At 46.4% G+C, this 19,134-nt stretch overlaps 1 protein-coding gene across 8 annotated transcripts in view; it reads right to left on the bottom strand.

Annotated features, from left to right (window-relative positions):
* ZNF532 (zinc finger protein 532) overlaps positions 1–19,134 on the bottom strand; it is a 95,645-nt gene that overhangs the window by 36,371 nt on the left and 40,140 nt on the right. For 6 of the 8 annotated variants that reach the window (XM_053912623.1, XM_053912626.1, XM_053912624.2 and 3 more), the window contains 2 exons: positions 11,386–13,751; positions 413–594 (listed from right to left, as the gene is read on the bottom strand). In XM_053912623.1, coding sequence (XP_053768598.1) covers positions 413–594; positions 11,386–13,734 — 2,531 coding nt within the window. In that variant the 5' untranslated portion in view covers positions 13,735–13,751. Of the gene's footprint in view, positions 1–412; positions 595–11,385; positions 13,752–18,176; positions 18,305–19,134 lie in introns of those variants that run through there. The other 2 variants (XM_045187738.2, XM_045187742.2) reach the window with 1 other exon arrangement.

Raw genomic sequence — 19,134 nt, 5'->3', positions numbered from 1 at the left:
GGAACCACTGCAACCTTTCAGGGTGAGGGGAGAGGAAGGAGTCAGAGGCACAGACATGCAAGGTGTTCTTGCAGGGGTTAAAATGCAGAGGAAGACAAGAGAAGTATATGCTAGAAAGGATGCGGAAAGAAGAGGCTTGAACAGTCGATCAAAGCCAAACCTTGCCGCGTGCACACTTCTGCCTGGAAGGAGGGGCTCCATTTACCCTTGGGTTCACGTGGATCGGAGGGCCTAGACCGCAGGAGAGGATTCAAACAGATCACCTCCACCACAAACGAGCTCCGTTCCCAGAGGATGTTAATCGAGGTATCACTGTAGGACCCGGAACACCAGATGCACAGACCACTCAAAATGCTGTGCGGTTATTAAGTGAACGAGCTTTATTTGCACGTTAAGCGAACGATATACTGACCGAAAACCAACTCTCCGCGTGTAGTGCAGACAGTTCTTGGTGACGTGGGTCTGGAAGTGCACCGACCTGCAGATGGCCCCACACTCGGGGCAGGTGTAGGGAGATTTGTGCTGATGGATTCTCTGGTGGGATGCATAGCTGCACTGGTTGGGAAGCAGCATCTGGCAGATAGTGCAAGTCTTCTAAACAAACCAAAGGGGGAGACAGGGTTGGTCCTACGAAGTACTTGCTAACACGCAAAGAAGCTTGGTTAAACCTCAAAATTATTACACAGCGGTCATTTCAAATACGACGATAATTGATTCTAAGCCCAGGGAAAAAGCAAAATTGAAAGTTACATGTTCAATGAAAACGTCCTTACCCTGTAAAGTGAAAATAGTATGTGCTAAGTAGTACAGGCTCATCCCAAAGTATGAAGAGAATGTCAGCTTTAGGTAGAGTTCCAATTTTGTTACCTTGGTATTTTGTTAAATGGAAAGGGGCAGTATCAGAGAGGTATTCTTGCAAATTATGTAAGCAAATCGAAATCCACGTAGAAATACAAGTTTATGGGCATCTATGTGGACAGTAGTCATGTTCCCACAACTCAAAAAACTTTCTTCAAAATAATAAAAATTAACTGGAGTCTAATCCAGTTTCTATCTCTCTTTTTTTTTTAAGTCCCCTCAGTTCGAATTCGGAGACGGGAATGCAAAAGAATGGCCACAGCCATCAGTTGTTCTTTTTTGCACATTCATTGATCTTTAAATGGAGGAACTGGACATTACCTGATTTATCATTACAGCCAAGGAAGTCAAGTTCAGATACATAAATTTAGATAGTAAACTGAAACCTTATATAAAACTTAAAATCTAATCATACATAAAAATAAAATTAGGACTGAAACCCTCTTTGGAAAAGGCCCTACATTATTAACTAACCAGGAAAAACTGAAACACACTATTTTCATCCCTTAGATAAAAGCACTAAACATGGCATATTTTTAAAACTTAAAGTAAATATAAACGGAGGGCGTACTGCTTCCATTCCAAAGATAAACCCAACATAGCGTAAGTAAAATGTGTTCGAATACTACTTGGCTATGCATGCAGTAAGTGTCTGCTATCTTCTAAAATGTGCAATTTGCATTAAAGTCTGGTTTTTCAAAAGCCTCAAAATACAGACTCTAAGATTTAAAATGATCTTTTATGTTGATGACAGAATTATGACATTTCTAAAAGATTTTTTTTCTTTTAGCTTTTGAATTAAGCCCAAAAATTAAGGTTTAAACTTCTGAGGGACTCAGACTAAAAAAAAAAATCAGAAACTCACTTGAAAATTCTTTTGTTTTTCTCCTGAAAGAACTAAAATACAAATTTTATCCCACAAAATGTTTATTATAATCACAGAATAAGAACAGTACAGGCAGCTTTGATGAGGTTAGCATCATTAAAAAAATAGCATTCCTTTTCTAGTAACAATATTCCAAAGGTTCAAACAAGCCACAACAAAGAAAACCAATCAACAGATTCATTAATTAATTATAAGACCCTGCTGGCATCTACCTTATCACAGGTAATCATTTGTTTCTCTGAACTAAAGTCTTCTACTTTCACAATCATTAATCCCAGGCAGTGAATTATAATAACTGAATTTCCACAAGCATCATAGAATGTCTTGCACTCACTCAGGAGTAAAATCAATATATTCTATACTAAAGTGAAAACAATTTGTATTTAGATACTGACCCCATTCCACCATAAGCCAAGTGATGAACTAAGTACTTCAAATAAATACATTTAAATACAACATCTCATTTCATTCTCATCATAATCTCTAAAGTAGAGAGCATTACGTGCATTTTACAGATGAGGAAATAAGGTTTGGAGAAGTTAAGACACTACCACAGCCCCACAGTTAGCGTTAAGAACCAGGATCGGAGCAGGACTGTGACTACGTCCAAGGCCTGTGACGGAGTGTGTGTCAGAGGGCTGTCAGGGGAGTCACAGGGAATGCACAAACCACAATACACAGGAGAGAATCGATTCGCAAATACACCTGAGTACCAGCGATGACCAATACGTTAGGGTCGGAGGTGACCCGCTCTCTCCGCAGCTGCTTCTCTCTAAAGCAAGGTGGTTATACTGTTTTTTAATGGGGGGAAACAACAGCAAAAAGAAGGATATCTGCAAAGGAGACAAAGTATGTGTTCCATAAAAGCTGAAAAAACTTTTTACATGATCTCTCATCAAGATATAGATAGATATATATATATATACTTCACAATACAAATACAATTCACACTGAATTGCTTAAATGTTCTTCCCTAGTAGGCATTTTTATGTTTATAATACATATATAACTATGTAAATAACTATGAATGTGTTGATGGGTTCGAAAAGGCTTTGTTTCTAGCAGGTTAACAATAAAGTATCAAAATGATTCAATTCAAAATAGGTTTTATAAATTATTCAGTGTTCTTTAGGACAGAAATCTGTGACTGCAAAGGCTGAACAATTTTTTTTTAGAGGAACAGGGTGGCCTAAACACCCACATTTCAATGCCAACCTCTCTCCTACCAGTTCTTGGGGAGAGGGGAGTGTTCCCTTCACAATGGGCTGTGTGATGGGGTGGTCCCCCAGCCCCCATGGGGCTCTGAGCCAGCTGGTGGCCACCAGGACCCCCAGCCCCGGCCACTGCCTGGCTGCAGGAATGGGCTCACTCCACACCCACCGGCTGAGGCTCCCCACCCACCTTAGAGGCAGAAGTTCCAGGAGAAAGTGGGCACAAGTACAGACGACAGCCCCCACGACAGAAATGGGAGAATTCAGTCACTGGGGAATCGCACCGCCTGAAGACCTGAGGTTCAGTTTACATACATACAGATGTACAGAGATCTACGTACACACCGCATCTACTCCTCCATTGCCCTCTGTGTTTACCTGCTTCCACTCCTCGTCTCCATTCCATTCTGAGAGAAAGCACGCTGCGGGGATGGCAGGCACTCCTCCTCCATCCCTGGCGGGACATCCATAGCTTTAAACTCACGCGAGTACAGCTTACCTAACTGTCCGTCCTCCTCGAATTTTCATCACTGCACCTGTTTTAGATAACATTGTCCTCCCTCCTCCTGAGAGGGTGGGGCCGCAAAGGTGTGCAACCCACTACCTTCTCTGGGATCCTTGGCGTGTGCGGCCAGAACACACCATCTCTGGATTTGAGGGACGTATTTGAGTAGAGGTACAGGCAGGGATTTCTGTGGTCTAAAGGAACCTGACTTTCCTTCCTTTTTTTTTTTTTTTTTTTTTTTGAAGTCAAAGAAACTACAACACACCTTCAAACTCGAACTCTCTACACGTTAAGGCTATTTACAACAGGAGAAAACAATTCAATAGGGCAGGCCTGCCTTTTGAATAGAAACCAGCGAAAGTACTTAACTGGTTTCAAGTGTCTTCTGACATTTTATTTGCATCATCTGAAAAATGGATACATGTTTGCAGTATTGAAGTAACGAACAGCTAATTTCTACTCTGGGGCAGTCTCATTTGCTCAGAGAACTGTTACTTTTCAAAAAAAGATAGTACTTTTCAAAAGTCAGGAAGCAGGAGAAAGGAGAACAGAGCTGAAATGTTACCAGGATCCACACCTGACTATTTATTTGCGCCTTCTCTGCCCCACCCTGGCACCGACGCCAGCGCTGCCACCGACGCCAGCGCTGCCACTGCCACGCGGGCTGTGGGGAAGGGGGACAGGAGGACAGGGGCACCTTCTGGCCCTATTAAGGCTTCAGAGATGGCTGAGTAACCAGGAAAACAATTCTGTGCTTCAATTCACAGTTGAGGGAGAAAAACAGCATGGAAAGGTACAAGGGGAAGGGTGACAAAGGCCAGCAATGACTGAGTCAAGACAGCATATATTTAGGCTTCAATTTCAGAGACCAACAGCCTGAACCAGCCCGAAACACTGGATCTTATTAAGGTCAGAATATTGCTGGCTCCACGGTCAGCCCGCATGTGAAGAAAACTGTTTCTGCCTCATTAAACAGCAGTTTCCTAATCTTCTGTCTACAGTATAATTACCAAAAATAACAATAATAAAGTATACCCGTTTGCTTTCTGGCACACACTTCCATACGATCTCACAGTGAGAACACACAGAGCATTTCCGTTCAGAACTCGCTTCAACGGGAATAAGCCAAAGCAAGAATTACAGCAGAAATGACTCTCTGCACCTCTGCTCCCAAAGCTAGCTGGCTGTGGTGGTGTTTTCCTTCAGTCACTCTGCAACAGCAAAAATCCCTGACAAGACCTGGCAATGACACGAGCAAATTTTCAGGACACAATATGGTCTATTTGGATGATAATCAGTGGAGAATAGAGTTAAATTAAAGGTTGATAACACTGGAATATAAACTGGGGCAGGCCAGCCCTGACTGGGGTGGCTCAGCTGGTTTGGTTCAATCCCCAGTCGGGGCACATGCCTGGGCTGCAGGTTCCAGCCTGGGTTGAGGCGCGTGCGAGAGGCAACAGATCAATGTTTCACTCTAACATCCATGTTCTCTCCCTCTCTTTCTCCTTGCCTTCCCTTCAAAAATAAACAAGGTCCTTAAAAAAATAAAAAACTGGGACAGGCCCACTCTGACCAAAATTAAAATTACGCATTTTGGAGAGCAGGACCGAAAACTACAAGTCATGAGTCTTCAGCTAATAATGGTATTTCAGGCGGGCAGGGAATTACGGTAGGCTCCATGGTTCCCAGAAGCTGCCTGAGCAGAGTATATCCATGAAGTTCCTGAAACCAAACCGAAAATAAGGACCAGTACAGGTAAGTCACGTTCGCCGGCACTCTTGAAGCTGATCTGGAGTCCATCCTCCTCGTACAGCTCCTGCGGGCCCGCAACTGTAAAATGCTGTCTGTCTACAGCGCAGGTCATCAGCATAACCAAGGGGAAGGATAATGAACCAGCAGTAAGAAACTCTTGCCCTGAGCCCCGACTGCGCCACTCACTGGGCACTTGTGGCTTCAGGTGTAAAACACAGGGCTGACCACAGGACCGCCATCCTCTGACTCTTGGCGGAAGGAGACTGCACGCGAGGAAGAGTGACTTTGCCGTTTCAAAGGCCCCGGTGTGCTCTTCCAGCCTGGGCTTGGCTAGGCTTAGTCACGCTTTCACAGAGAGGCGAAGCGATGACGTTCCAATACACTGAAGCATCGGTTATTGAAACTGAAGTGGTCGGCTCTTCAATACTTCATGGATGGAGAAGACAACGGTTCTCTTGGCCCTCCACCCACTCCTTTTCTCAACATGTCCCAAAGGTCATGTCCCATCAGAAGTCAGAATACAAACCCCCAGCCAGGGCAGATCTGCTGGTGTGGAAAGTCCAGTGCCTGTGGGCTCCATTTTTATTGCACCACTTGGTCTCATGTGGCTGGGAAGGGAAGTGACCCCTCTCCACCCCCACAATGTCACCATCCCACCCTCTCCCTCTGCTGCCTGCTCCGCTGTGGGGTAAGCAGACACAGGCGGGGCAGTCTAACCTGGACCTAAGTACACACAGGGCACGGTCCCCTATCATGTACCAGAGTGTGACAGAATTCCATGATTCGGGTGTCAGCTAAACCGTGGATTCCAGCCCAGCTCTTAGCAGAGACCTGCCCCAGAGGGCTTGCTGCCAGGGCCAGGTCTCTGAAGCAATCATTACTTTCAGACACTGTCCACAGAACTTCGGTAGGGGGCGGAGGAGCGGCTGGCAAGGCAGAACTCGGCAAATGCCACCGAAGCCTTCCTTCATCCCATTCCACCTGGCCAAGTCTCAAGAGGCTAACCACACAGGTGGAAGAGCCCTGGGCACGGACAGTCACAGGCGGTGTCACCAGAAGAGATCCCCTGCGGGGTTCAGACACACAGCCTTAGAAAAAAATCTGAAAAATCTGATCAACCATAAACGGGAGTCAGAATATAAACAAGTGGAAAATGAAGGAAGATGTCCGGCTGCAGGAAACCAAGAAAAGGTGGTTCCCAAGAGAAAAGCCGAGGTCTCCAGGGGCTGGACCCCACCAACATGAAAGGGGGGAGAAGAGCTGGGCCTCATCCTTTCACGGATAGGGCTGAGAAAAAGGGCACCTGCACTCGGCAGTGGAAGAGCCTGCGACTCAGGGAGGAGGGCCGCCCGGAGAGTCCGACGGAAATCCGCCCTCCCAGGAAACCGAGGTCCAGAAGCTACTGAACATGGCAGGCTGATGCCCCAGGCAGAGCCCGACAATGTCGGAATCTCTCCTTGAAAACAGCTACTTTCAGACATTTCAACAACAGAGTGGAACTTATGCTTCCAGGACAATGGACTAGGATTCCCTTACCCTACTCCTTCCAAAGGGACACAGGCAATTCCATGAGGACAGACAGCCTTCTGGACAAACGGTGTTAAAGGAAGAGGACACGCACGGGCAGGAATGACTAAATAAACAAACCTCAACTTAAGTCTCACTCCTTAAACAAAAATTAAAACCCCAAATGGATCACAGGCTTAAACGTAAGACAGAAAACTACGGCCCTGGCTGGGTAGCTCCATTGGTTGGAGTGCTGTCCTGAGACACCTTGGCTGCAGGTTCGATCCCCAGTCAGGGCACATACAGGAAGCAACAAATGAATGCATCAATAACTGGAACACATAAAATCGGTATTTCTCTCTCTCTCTCATCACCCCCACTAAAATCAATAAATAATTTTTTTAAAAACTACAAAACTTTTAGGAAAAAAACATAGGAGAAAAAATTTCAGGATCTAGAACAGAGTTCTTAAGAGATAACAAAAGCACGATCTATGAAAGAAAAAATTGATGAATTGGATGCCAGCAAAATTAAAACTTTTGCTCTACCAAAGACCTTTTAAAAAGTTAAAAACAACAACAACAACAACAACAAAAAAAAAAAGCCAGGACTAGGGGGAAACAAAGACTGACAACCTCATGCCCAACAAAGGACGAGTATCTAAAATGTATCAACAATTCTTAAAACTCATCAGTGGGGAAAATCTAATCAGAAAAGGCAAAAGATGTGAAGAGACATGTCACCAAAAGGACGTAGGGATGGCAAATAAACACACAGAAAGATGCTGGAAATCATTAGCAATCAGGGAACCACGAACTAAAACCACGATGCACTATTACTACACACCTGTTGGAACAACTAAAAAAAAAAAAACACCACCAAAGGCCGACAAAGAGGCAGAGACACCAGACGACTCACGCATCGCTCGCTGGATAGAAAATGGGACCACCACTCCGGAAAAGTTTTTTTTTTAATATAAATATGCATTACCGGACGACCCAGCCACTGCACACCGGGGCATTTACCCCAGAGAAGCGAAAACCTGCATTCACAGGAAAGCCTGTACACAAATGTTTACAGCACCTGGGTGCGTAACAGCCGCAAACTGGAAACAATGCAGCCATCCGTCCTTCAAGGACTTAATGGCTGAACACCGTGTGGGTACAACCACAGAACGGAATCACTATTCAGCAAGGAAACCAAAGAACCTGATACATGCAACAACCCGGGGACGACGGGAGTGAAAAAAGCCAATCCCGAAAGGTTCTAAATAAATGGCAAGGGTCCAATTATATAGCATTCCTCCAGTGACAAAATTAGAAATGGAGAATAGATCAGGGGTTGGCATGGCTTAAGAAGGGGCTGGGTGGCTCTAAAAAGACACTATGAGAGTTCTCTGTGGTTATGGAATACTGTGTATCAACCACATCACTGTCAACCTCCTGGTTATAATATTAGTCCATGTTTTTCAAGAAGTTACCATCGGAGGAAGTGGATAAAAGGTATATAGGATCTGTCTATATTATTTCTTACGATGAAACTAAAATGATCTCAAAATAAGAGGTTTAATTTTAAAAATGGAATGACTTGAGAAGGGAGACCCAGAACATCGACACATGACCCTTCAGCACTATCGGGTGAGACTTTAAAATCATCAGGGTAACTGTAGGCAGACACAGGGCAGGAGGCAGGGAGTGAGGACTATACCCCTGCTGCTGGTCAGGCAGTGCACCTTCCTCTGAGCCCAGTCAAAAAAGCTGGAAGGCAATGCGCAAGCCTAGCCAGGCTTGCTAGGGCCCTGAGGTCACGCACTTCAACCTTCAGGATCACCAGAGGCAGTGGGGCCAGTTCAGGAGTCTGTGTGCGCGGTTCTCAAACCAAGGCTGCTGTGCAGGCCTGGGGAGCCCTGCCCCGGGGAACCCTCCGGAAAGCCGGACGAGAAGTGGGAGCTGCAGGCACAGGGCTTACACGGCACTGGGGCCCATTCTAGGAAGGGCCACCGGGTGTGAGCCACAGAGAGCTGTTCCAAATGAGAGATGCTCCACTCTTTCTCAGTGAACCAGCGAGTTTCCGAGAAGGTGAAGGTCACAGGAGAAGCAGAAGTTTTAAATATAGGAATGTCGGGAACAACAGAGGAAAGAAAGTGCTCAGGGAAGACTGGTACCTGGGGTGCCATTCGTTCAACTTTTGAATTCAGAAAGGAGACGCTGAGTGTTTGAGTGCTTTACTCAGAGAAGAAACAGTTTATTAAAGTGGATTTTCCCCCCAACTGAATTTAAGTTCACAAATTGTGAACTGGCCAACAGTCTTGTGACGGGCAAACTGGAGAAGCTGAGAGGAAGAATTTTCTCTCTTCTCCCTACTCTTCTTCCTGTCTCCAGCCCATCTCCCACTGCCACCAGTGCCTGATGCCAAACCAGGTGACATGGGTGGGCGAGGGCCACCCCAGCTTTCACCACCTTGGAGGCTAGGCCAGCAACAGTCAGAGTGCCGCCAAGCCCCTGCACTACGGAAGCGGCTGAGGCAGGGTTAATGTGATTCAGCACGCTGGACGGGGGACAGTCCTTCCCCAGACAGCTGGTGCAGGCCGGGCTGCCGAGCAAGAGGCCAGGCCGCCCGCTGGGGTCTGCACGAGAACCCGCTGGCTGAGTGAAAAGAACGGGAAATTGTGGAGGGGGTGCTCTGGGCTGGATCTCAGTGAGAGAAGGGGGAACGGGGAACAGGAAGAGTGTGCCATGGGGCGCGTTTATGTTGCCTGCCCGGTGGTACCTGGATAGCAGCCGCTGGAGGTCGCCCAACAGATTCTCTTCTCTGAGGCTTAGCTGAGAAGCAGAATAGGGGATGAGTGTCTGGCTTCGTGCTTAGTTGGGCCTGGAGGTATTGTATGTTTGGCCCTGACTCACTGCTTGGTATTCCAGGTGAGACAGGTGAGCTGCGCTATATAGATGTCCTGGCGCAATGCAAAGTCAAGGCAAAGGAGCAACCACACACAGGAAGCCATGCTAACCTCCTTCCCTGACGAAGAGACTCACTCCTGCTTGACCCTAGGTTGGTTACTGAGCCTAAACAGTTAACAGAGACCCGAAACTAGGGTATTATGGGGAAAAGGAAAATTCCCACCTTCCTGCCCATGTCCTTCCTCCTTGCCAGAGAAGGAGGGACCCCATGCAGAGCAGACACACCTGAAGGCAGCTCAAGATGCCAGCTACTGACCAGCACACAGGAGCTAGGAGCAGGTGGGAGAGCCCGCCGAAACCAGGACATACAGAACACCAGCAGATGGGGAAACAAGGCAACAAAAGAAATAGAACTAAAGACACGGGTGTTTTTTTTTTCCTGCTTCCTTTTAAGGTGGAAAGAAATACTGCCCTTTTGTGGAAGTGGGGACAAGATGAGACGGTACACCCATACGGAGCCCAATCGCTGTCACAGGACACACTAGAAGGGCAACATAATCACTGCCTTCCTGAACTTGTTGGCTACTTGAATCGTTTTTGAGTATTTTACAATCAAAGCCAATGAAACATTTAGCATCTAATACTGTAACAATGCTTTCAAAACTCCTTATCGCTTCCATTTCCGCTAAACTGAAAACCCAAGAGAAAAAAGTTATTGAGGTACGCTTGATCTTCTATTCCCCAAATTCAAAATTCTGCAAAGAACTTAGTTGTTGCTCCAGGGGAACTATCACGGGGATACTGGAGTCAAATAAAAGAAAAATCGGTTTACCGTTCGGTCTTCTTGAACAGAAGTTCGAGTCCAAGTACATTAGCCCAAACCAGTGGCCCCTTCCAATTTCATAAGTTTTCTGGTTTGGAGAATAAATCATATGATCTCTCTAAGCTCAAATATGTTTCATTCAACATGTCCAGCTACTTCAGATGACAGGTATCATGTATTTGTAAAACACATTTATCTATTAGCCAAAAACTGGCCTCTTGGAGAGAGGTAACGACAGGGATAAAAAGCTGACTGATGCCTGTTGTGAAATGTATTTCACCAACATCAACCTACACTTCACTAACACAGTAACAATGTGGCTGCCAACACACGCAGAGGTATCCTATTTAATGCAGGTAGGTTTTCCACCTGTAGCTGAAAAGCACTGTACTAAAGTGTATTATTCAATATAATTCAGGACCAAGCAGGCAAACCATAAAATGGGTATGAGTTAGGTATGTTTAACTATAAAAAAGAGTAATTGTAAGTAAAAACAGGAATTTTTTAAATACCAAAACTGTCCCTAATAATTAAGGAACATTGGTTATGTACGTAGCCCGACTGGAACCCTTAAGTCAGCGGGACGACAATGAAATTGGCTGGATCTCAGATTCCCTACGTTTATTCCAATGATCCAACACTTAAGAAGCCCGTGACTTACCACCCTAAGTCTCAGGTGCCGTAACTCAACTCGTACATAGAGGTCCTATCCGTCTAGAAGAATCAGCTACCCCGAAAATTCTTTTAAAGTACGATGTGTATTTCCACACTGTTCTGTTCTACAAAAACAATCCTTCCTCCCTCGTGTATGCATACACATACGGCCACACCCCCCCACCCCCCCTTCCGGTTAACTGAGCTCCCACCCATAAAAGCAAGGGCATCGTATAGAGCACTCATGTCTACAGATTCATCACCGAAACACCAAAATGTAAATGATACTCTACTTGTCCACTCGTATCTGCAGCCTGCTGGAAATGCGTGGCCAGCGACGTCTCGTCCTGGAAAACTTCATTGCACTCCAAACATTTCAGACTATGCCTGCAGAGCTTGGATGGGTCTTCGTCTAGAGGCATAGCTGGAATGATGGGTGTGCTGGAAGGAGCTGATATGACGGTCCCAGTTATACCAGACTGAATTTTGGTGACAGTGTGTGTGCCAGCCCCCACGGAGCTCGGCAGCGCGGAAGATGAAGCAGAAGTATTGCTTGACGGAGAAACAATCATTTGATCTGCTGGGACAGGCTTTAAAATCAGGTGGGAGCACTGCATCACAACCCCCTTCTCCTTGTGCCCGCGGGCATGGGAAAGGAGGCTGCACTTGTTGTAAAAAACGAGGTTCTTTGTACAGTGGTTACACGTTACTTCGATGCGCACGCTGCGGCGGTCGTAGTGTTGAGTCAGACTCTTTTCAAGAGCAAAGGAGTCGCCACACTCCAAGCACTTGTACCCGCGGGTCGGTAACGTGATGCCTGCGTTAGCAGGGGGACTGAGGTTGGGGATGTAAACTGGGACGGGGTTGACACTGCTCAGCACCTTGTTGAAAGCTTCCACCACAGAGCTCTGCAGGGAGGACACCACCTGGACTCGAGACACCTTTTTGGGTGGCTGTGAGGCTGCTGCATTGATTATTGCCTGCTTGATTTGCTGCTGAGGTTTGGTGAGCACTTGGCGGAGCTCAGAGGTGGCCTGGGCGCCCTGAGGCAGAAGGTTAAGGTTGGCGAGGTGCACAGTCTTTGGCACGAGTTTGGCATTGGCCAGGCTGGATGCCGGCACCACGACGGTTTGCTGCTGGATGGCATTGGCAGCTTTGATGATGGCGCTGCTGGCGCTCTGAACAGACGCAGCAGATATGACCGTGGCTTTGACCGTCGTGTTGTTAGCGAGCTTCAAATTGATGACTTGAGAGCCCGCCGTCTTCACGGCGGACACTGGGAGGAAGGCAGTTGCCACAGGCTTAATAGTGACCTGTTTGGGGGTCAGCTCTGCAGGGGCAACTGCGTTGGTGACCATGGCAGACTGCAGAGGTGCTCTGGGGGGAGAGGAAAGGACAGCCGCGGAGGTGGGAGATGACAGAAGTGATGTCACCGACGCCACCACGGGCCCCGTCTGCTCTGAAGGCTTTTTTCCAGAGTCGAGATCGACTTCTGGCAAGACCCTTGTCACTGTTCTCTTTATTTCCCCAGACGACGTTTTAATAGTTTTGATGCGGACTTTGGGAATTGCTGGTGTCGATCCTGCAGGGGACGATGGTGATCCCTTGCTGCTGTTTTCACTTGAAATGCTCCTGGGGCTATCTGGCTGCTTCAGGGACACCTTCTTCGTCCCGTCAATGAGACTCTGGGATTCAGGAGACTTTTCAATGGCTCTAGGGCTATCGTTTACTTCTTTTGGTAACGGAGAGGAATCCCCTGAATTGGTCACTGGGTCTTTACAGGAGTCGGAGGCAGCCTTTTTAGCACTAAGAGCTGCAATGGCAGCTATACAGGAAGAAAGCTTGGAGGATGGCTTTGACCTTGACGGGGCCATGCCGCCAAGGGAGATGTCATTCTTCTCGGAGCCCAGTTTCCCGTCATGGACCCTATTTTCAAGCACCTTTTCAGAGTTTTCCTTCAATTTATCCTCCACTTTTCTGACTTTAAAAGGTTCATAAACACTCAGATTTATAGAATTTGTTTCTGTTTCTCTCTTGACAACTTTGTTTTTATCTACATTGCCTGAAGTAGAGATTCCAGTTTTGCTTAAGCTTTCCCCTCCGAGCGCCTTCATTTTATCGTAGTCCCGCTGCTGGGGGACGGACCCCGTCAACACGTTCGACCTGAAACCGGAGCGCATGTCCTCTTTGTCCGGGGGGTCGTCCACCTCTATCTTCTCGTCATCGTCAAACTCTTCAGCACTTGAGATGGGGCTAAACTGGCTGAAAGCTGAGTCTTTTAAAGTCACCTCTGAGGTAGGCACGTCTCCTTTCAAGGACTTCGACCCATCTTTACTGTAACTGTCAAGAGAGGACGCCGTGAGAAACCCATTATGTAAGCCGTTGCCGGTGGGAGTGTGGCCATCTTTCTCGGCGCCCTCGGAGGAATCGATGTTTCGAACGTTCTTCACGATAACACTGACGCCGACGTCGGAAGAGGAGGGTGTGTGGGAGTCGTCTTCTCCGTGAGTGTTCTGCTTGATGTGGCTTTCCTGCTCGTCGTGTCCTGATTCGATCGCGGCTTTCGGGTCGACCATATCTGGGATGTCAAATGCTGCCAGGAGGTCGTCAAAGTCTGGGGTCTTCATATCCCCCATGGTCATGAATTTGTTCAGATACCCTGTTAAACAAATAGAAATAATTGCATCAGCAAGTGGCACTTTGTAATGACGAGACAAACATCCCTCTTACGACTTGCACTAATACAGCGATGATTCCCAAGAGGAGCAAGTCCCTAAGTGCACAATTATTGTAACTACGGGATTCGGAATGGAATCGAACAAACATCCAGAAATATATATGTAAGACCTTGAGAGTTGTAGCTTCAGAGGAATTCCTCCAAAGTGCCGTACAGAGCATGATCGGCGTGGCACCTCTCCAACGAGAAGATACCGAGCAAAGCTGTTCGTTTAAGAAAGACAGGTTTTGGTGTAACATCTAGAAACTGCCGTTTATGACTGGATTCATCACACTGTTCACAACAAGCTACTCCCAAGCACATTTTTATCTTGACAGCATTTATTTCCACTGGCAAAATCATCACTATGATAGTCGCATCAGATTCAGGATATCAAGTTAAAAGAAATATATTACAAAAAAAAAAAAAAAAAAAAACCAACAACAATTACAGCCCTGGCTGGTGTGGCTCAGTGGTTGGAGTGCTGGCCTGCGAACCAAAGACTCCCAGTCTACAGCACATGCCTAGGTTGCCGGCCAGGTCCCCAGTAGGGGGCGCCTGAGAGGCAACCACACATCTATGTTTCTTTCTCTTCCTCCCTCCCTTCCCCTCTCTAAAATAAATAAAATATTTTTTAAAGAAAAAAACAATCACAGTAACCATTTACCCATAAAAGAAATAAAGCATCCCAACCCACCACGGCACAGCTACTGTTAATTAAGTTCCACCTGGGATTTTTTTAAAAACTCCCTGAGGAGCTTCCATCAGTTTTTACTTAATCGTAATTTTATCTATTATGTTAGGGGAAAAAAACAGCATCCTGGCAGAAAGGTGTAATATTGCCTTCCTTGTCCCACCCCAGTTCGGCAGTTTTAGTGGTCAAGGTGACACAGAACTACTTCCTCATTACCACACATCCAACACAGTTGTGCAATGGCTGTGGCGGCAGAGCAAGACCCCGCCATGAAATTAATCTCCGTGTGCAACAACCGGGGCCGCAGCACTGCAGAGCCCGGGAGAGGGAAGGCCCTCTCTTTCACCCCTGAGCTAGATATGGATGGATGGAGAGCATTCATGCCCACAAAGCCTTGCATGGTAGGACCATTTTAGAAAAATAAGACAGTCGCTATTAAAGATAAAGGATATATAAATACACGAAATGCTGGGGGCCTTGAAAGGGTACCCTTGCCCCCACCTGCAGAGGATGCGTGATGGGGGGTGCAGATCAAACTTCCACTGTAAGAGAGAAGTCGGTCCTCCCTGAAGCCCTGGAGCACGCCATCGTACGCTCCTGTTAGACCCTGGTATGCGCCAGGATGTGTGCACCCGTCTCCTCTAACCTACTCGCCCATCAGCACTCACCCGCACACCTTCGACGCCACACAACTAACAGGCCACAGGTCAGGGGCCAGAATGCCGGACCTCTAACAGAGGAATGGGCTAGAGCCAGCTCTGAGACCCTAGGAAGTAAAGGAATCTCTTTGGGTCAGTTCTTTCCTTGCTTACTGCAGGGAGGGAGGCAAGCAGACGGGAAGAGAAGGAAAGAGAAGAAGATGAAAAATAGGAAAGGGAAGAACAAGAGGCAACAATCTGTGTCAGAAGGGAGGAAGGTAGGGTTACAGGTGATTTTTGGCGACTTTCAATGGAAAAATTAGCGTAACTGGTTTGTAGACACATATTCTTAACCTCTTTCTTCTTCAATTTTCCTGTTACTTCTGCTTTAAATCACTAAGAAGTCGTCTTCCACATTTTGCTGATGGATTTAATAATTTATTTTCTGGTACAATCTGTCAGAGATCACACATTCCTGAGGCAAGTACTGACACCAAGGTCAAGGTTGAACTTTCACTCGGGTGACCACACACCCATGAGAACTCAGACCACAAATCCATCAGCAGCTGCTGGGACACCCTCAGCACACTCACTCACTCTGGGGCGTGTCCAAACACTTCTAAGAATTCGATTGGGAATAACTACTGTTGAAGGTGGAAATAAACGCTCATGGTTCAATAGGAGCTGGGGGGGGGGGGGGGGAATCACCTTCCATGAACATATCTCAGTTAACACAGACCTAAAGAAGCCCATGTACTTTTCTCTGAAGGGTTTACTTCACTTAGAGAACCCCCCCCCCCCCCCCCCCGCGGCCACTCTTCTCTCAGACGGGTGGCTACAACCAGACAGGGAAGAGTGTATCCCCAGCATCGAACCACAGCCAAGACAAAAGGAGCAGAGAAAACTAGACAACACTTCTTCTAAGCTCATGTCGATGTGAAAACACCTGGAGAAGAGTCTATCAAGAGCAGAAGTTTGTGAGGATTTTTTTTTATAGATTTTATTTACTTATTTTTAGAGAGAAGGGGAGGGAAGGAGAAAAGAGAGGGAAAGAAATATCAATGTGTGGTTGCCTCTTGAGCACCCCCTACTGGGGATCTGTCCCACAACCCATGCATGTGCCCTGACTGGGAATCAAATTGGTGACCCTTTGGTTTCGTAGGCTGGCACTCAATCCACTGAGCTATACCAGTCAGGGCAGGGTTTTCTTTTTAAAATGAAGTTGCACATTTAATCTGCAAAATATGGGGAATGAAAACTCCATCTGTCAGATAATATGTCTACTTTAGGGCCCGCCCACTTAGGAATAATCCTCGAATGTCACCACTTTCACTTGTAAGCATCACATTGCGGTTCTAAATCGAACGCTCAGAACAAAACCACGGTCAGCAAAGCATCCCTGTGGCCTGTCTTCACCAACCACGGTGACGTGATCCAAGTGGGGACATTCCTGATTTCAGAGTATGCAGGACACAGAATCAAGAGCCTCTCCCCAGCCCCCACCACCAGAGTTGAAGGTGGGCTGTTTTCCCTTTTTATCTTCATCTGAGGACATTTTTTTTTCATTGCTTTTAGAGAGAAAGAAAGGGAGACAGAGAAACATCAATGCAAGAGAGAAACATTGATTGGCTGCCTTTCCATATGCGCCCTGACTGGGTACCAAACCTCAATATGATATGCGCCCTGACCGGGAATCGAACCTGCGACCATTCAGTCCATGGGACAACACTCCAACCAACTGAGCGACACTGGCCAGGGTAAAGGTGATTTTTTCTTAATGCCACAGCTTGGACCTGGGCTCTGGAAGTCACAGTGGACTTGGGCTCCTCCTAAGTGCCTCCATCCTTTCTTTACAGCTACATGGGATGTGTCATCTGCCCTCCCTTCGTGCAAATGACATCATCCAGTTTCACATCATTTGTCCCAGAGGGCCATCAGTTCAGGAGCAAAAAGATCATGAGACAATTCAAACACTCATCTGTGGCAGGTCCAAGACACAGCCACAGGAAATGCTAAAAGGTCGCCAAATGAAACCTTCAATGATTGGCAGTTCAGATCAGCAGTGTAACTGGCAGGTATTCTTTTGAATACCTGAAGATTAATGCACGATTCTTAGTATCTCCTTCTCCTATTTACACAGTGGGGACCTACCTGACCTGTCCACGCACAGGTGCCCCAGAGCAGCTAGTAAATCCTGAGTCACCCTGCCCGTATCTTTTCCTACCTGCCCAAGTGAAGCAGAGTTAAGGCTGAGGAAATACCAGCCCGCAAACTCCCCAAGGGGTTGAGAAGACATTCCTGATTCAGAAGCAACTCCTTCTCTGTAGTCATCCAGCCACACACCCTGCTGTCTCTGTATCTCCTTACGCTTTCTCTTGAGGGAAGAGGGTGGACCAGTGAGACACCCCTCGAGGTAAGAGGGAATTAGCAGTGGTTTAGAAAGCCGTGAGTCAGCCCTCTGAGTTCACCTGGTGGAATCCTAACTCCAGGTGGAAAATGCACGATGAGCATAAAACACTGAGTGCAGGGGCCTGTCAACAGCAGCCACTCTCCCAAGATCAGTCACTCTCCCAAGATCACATGGTGTGGGTGGCCTCGCCTCTCAGGGTTGTGTAATTAATGTAACAAATGCCACTCTCCGTAACTTCACACTTCTTTTTTGGTTTCTAGAAATGTTTTTCATACCCACAATCACATTGTCCTAGTACCCATTACCTTCCCACTTTCGGGAAGATGAGAACAAAGTTTCCACTCGGGGAAAAAAATGTTTTAACTCTCACTTCATTGCTGTTATATGAAGTACAAAGAGAAATGTTTATGTTTGCAAGGTTTCTTCATTTTCCCCTAATTTCTAAGTACCACTCTCTTAAAAATAGATTCTTTTGCTGCAAAACAGTACAAAACTAAATCTGCCTTCTCTCTTAAAAGATAACATAAAAATATCAAAATCGGAGCTTCTTTTGGCCTCAACAGCTTGATTTCCAAACAGAATTAGCTTTCGTTATTGTAACAATGTCTTTCATTTCATTTATTCACTGTAAAATACATCTTCCTTCAAAGGCACTGCCAGTCTCCTCATTTGAGGCTGTACCCATTTCAATACCCTGTCATTTACTAGGAGCATTTGCGCTTCACGCAGAATGTCCTTTTACCCAGACATCCAGTATCTCGGGGAAAAAGCTAGGCCTGTTTACTGGAAAGGAAATTGAAAGAACTCTGGCGTGTCACATGATCACTTTAGTCCCTCCAATGACACAGACAAAACATTTCCTTTCCTACTAAAGCCTCTTAAAATCACAGAAAGCTATGTCATCTTTGTTGGCAAAAGTCAAAAGTTAGCGAGTCAAAGAAAACTTTAAGAAAAACCTATTCACCCCTTACTCATACTTATGCTTTGCAATTAAAAAGCAAAAAACAAAAAACAGTGTCACAGAGCTGTTTCCCCATTTCCACCCGGAGAAAGACAGTGAGAAAGGCTCAGGCGTTACTTAAGCATGGACGCCAACTTAATCCCAGACATGCCTCAACCTGGCCAGGGCTCTGTCTCCGAAACGCAGGCAAGGTCAATCCAACAGTGAAAACACATCAGCTCCCCCACTGAAATGGAGAAACGAACATTTTCTTTATCGGAAATCACTGAACTCTAAATTATAATAATCCTGAAGAAAAACAAATCAAAGTCTACTGACCACCTTACAGTATTAGACACACTTTCCATAAAATAGTGGCAGTAATACAAGGTCTGCTATTCTCTTTGGGGACTATTATTTATCACTATTTTCTAGCACTACCTGGCCATTGAAGCCCTTCTTAAAGAAATAATTCCCCCTCGCCGGTGTGGCTCAGTTGCTTGGGTACCATCCCACAAAGCAAAAGGTCGCTGGTTTGATTCCCAGTCAGGACACACACTTAGGTTGCAGGTTCAGCCCCCAGTCAGGCACATAGGAGAGGGAACCAACTGATGTTTCTCGTATCGATGTTTCCCTGCCTCTCT

Source organism: Desmodus rotundus, chromosome 10, assembly GCF_022682495.2.
Source record: "Desmodus rotundus isolate HL8 chromosome 10, HLdesRot8A.1, whole genome shotgun sequence".
Taxonomy (NCBI): domain Eukaryota; kingdom Metazoa; phylum Chordata; class Mammalia; order Chiroptera; family Phyllostomidae; genus Desmodus; species Desmodus rotundus.
Note: the sequence above shows the minus strand (reverse complement) of the source record. Positions and strands in the feature narration are given on the sequence as shown.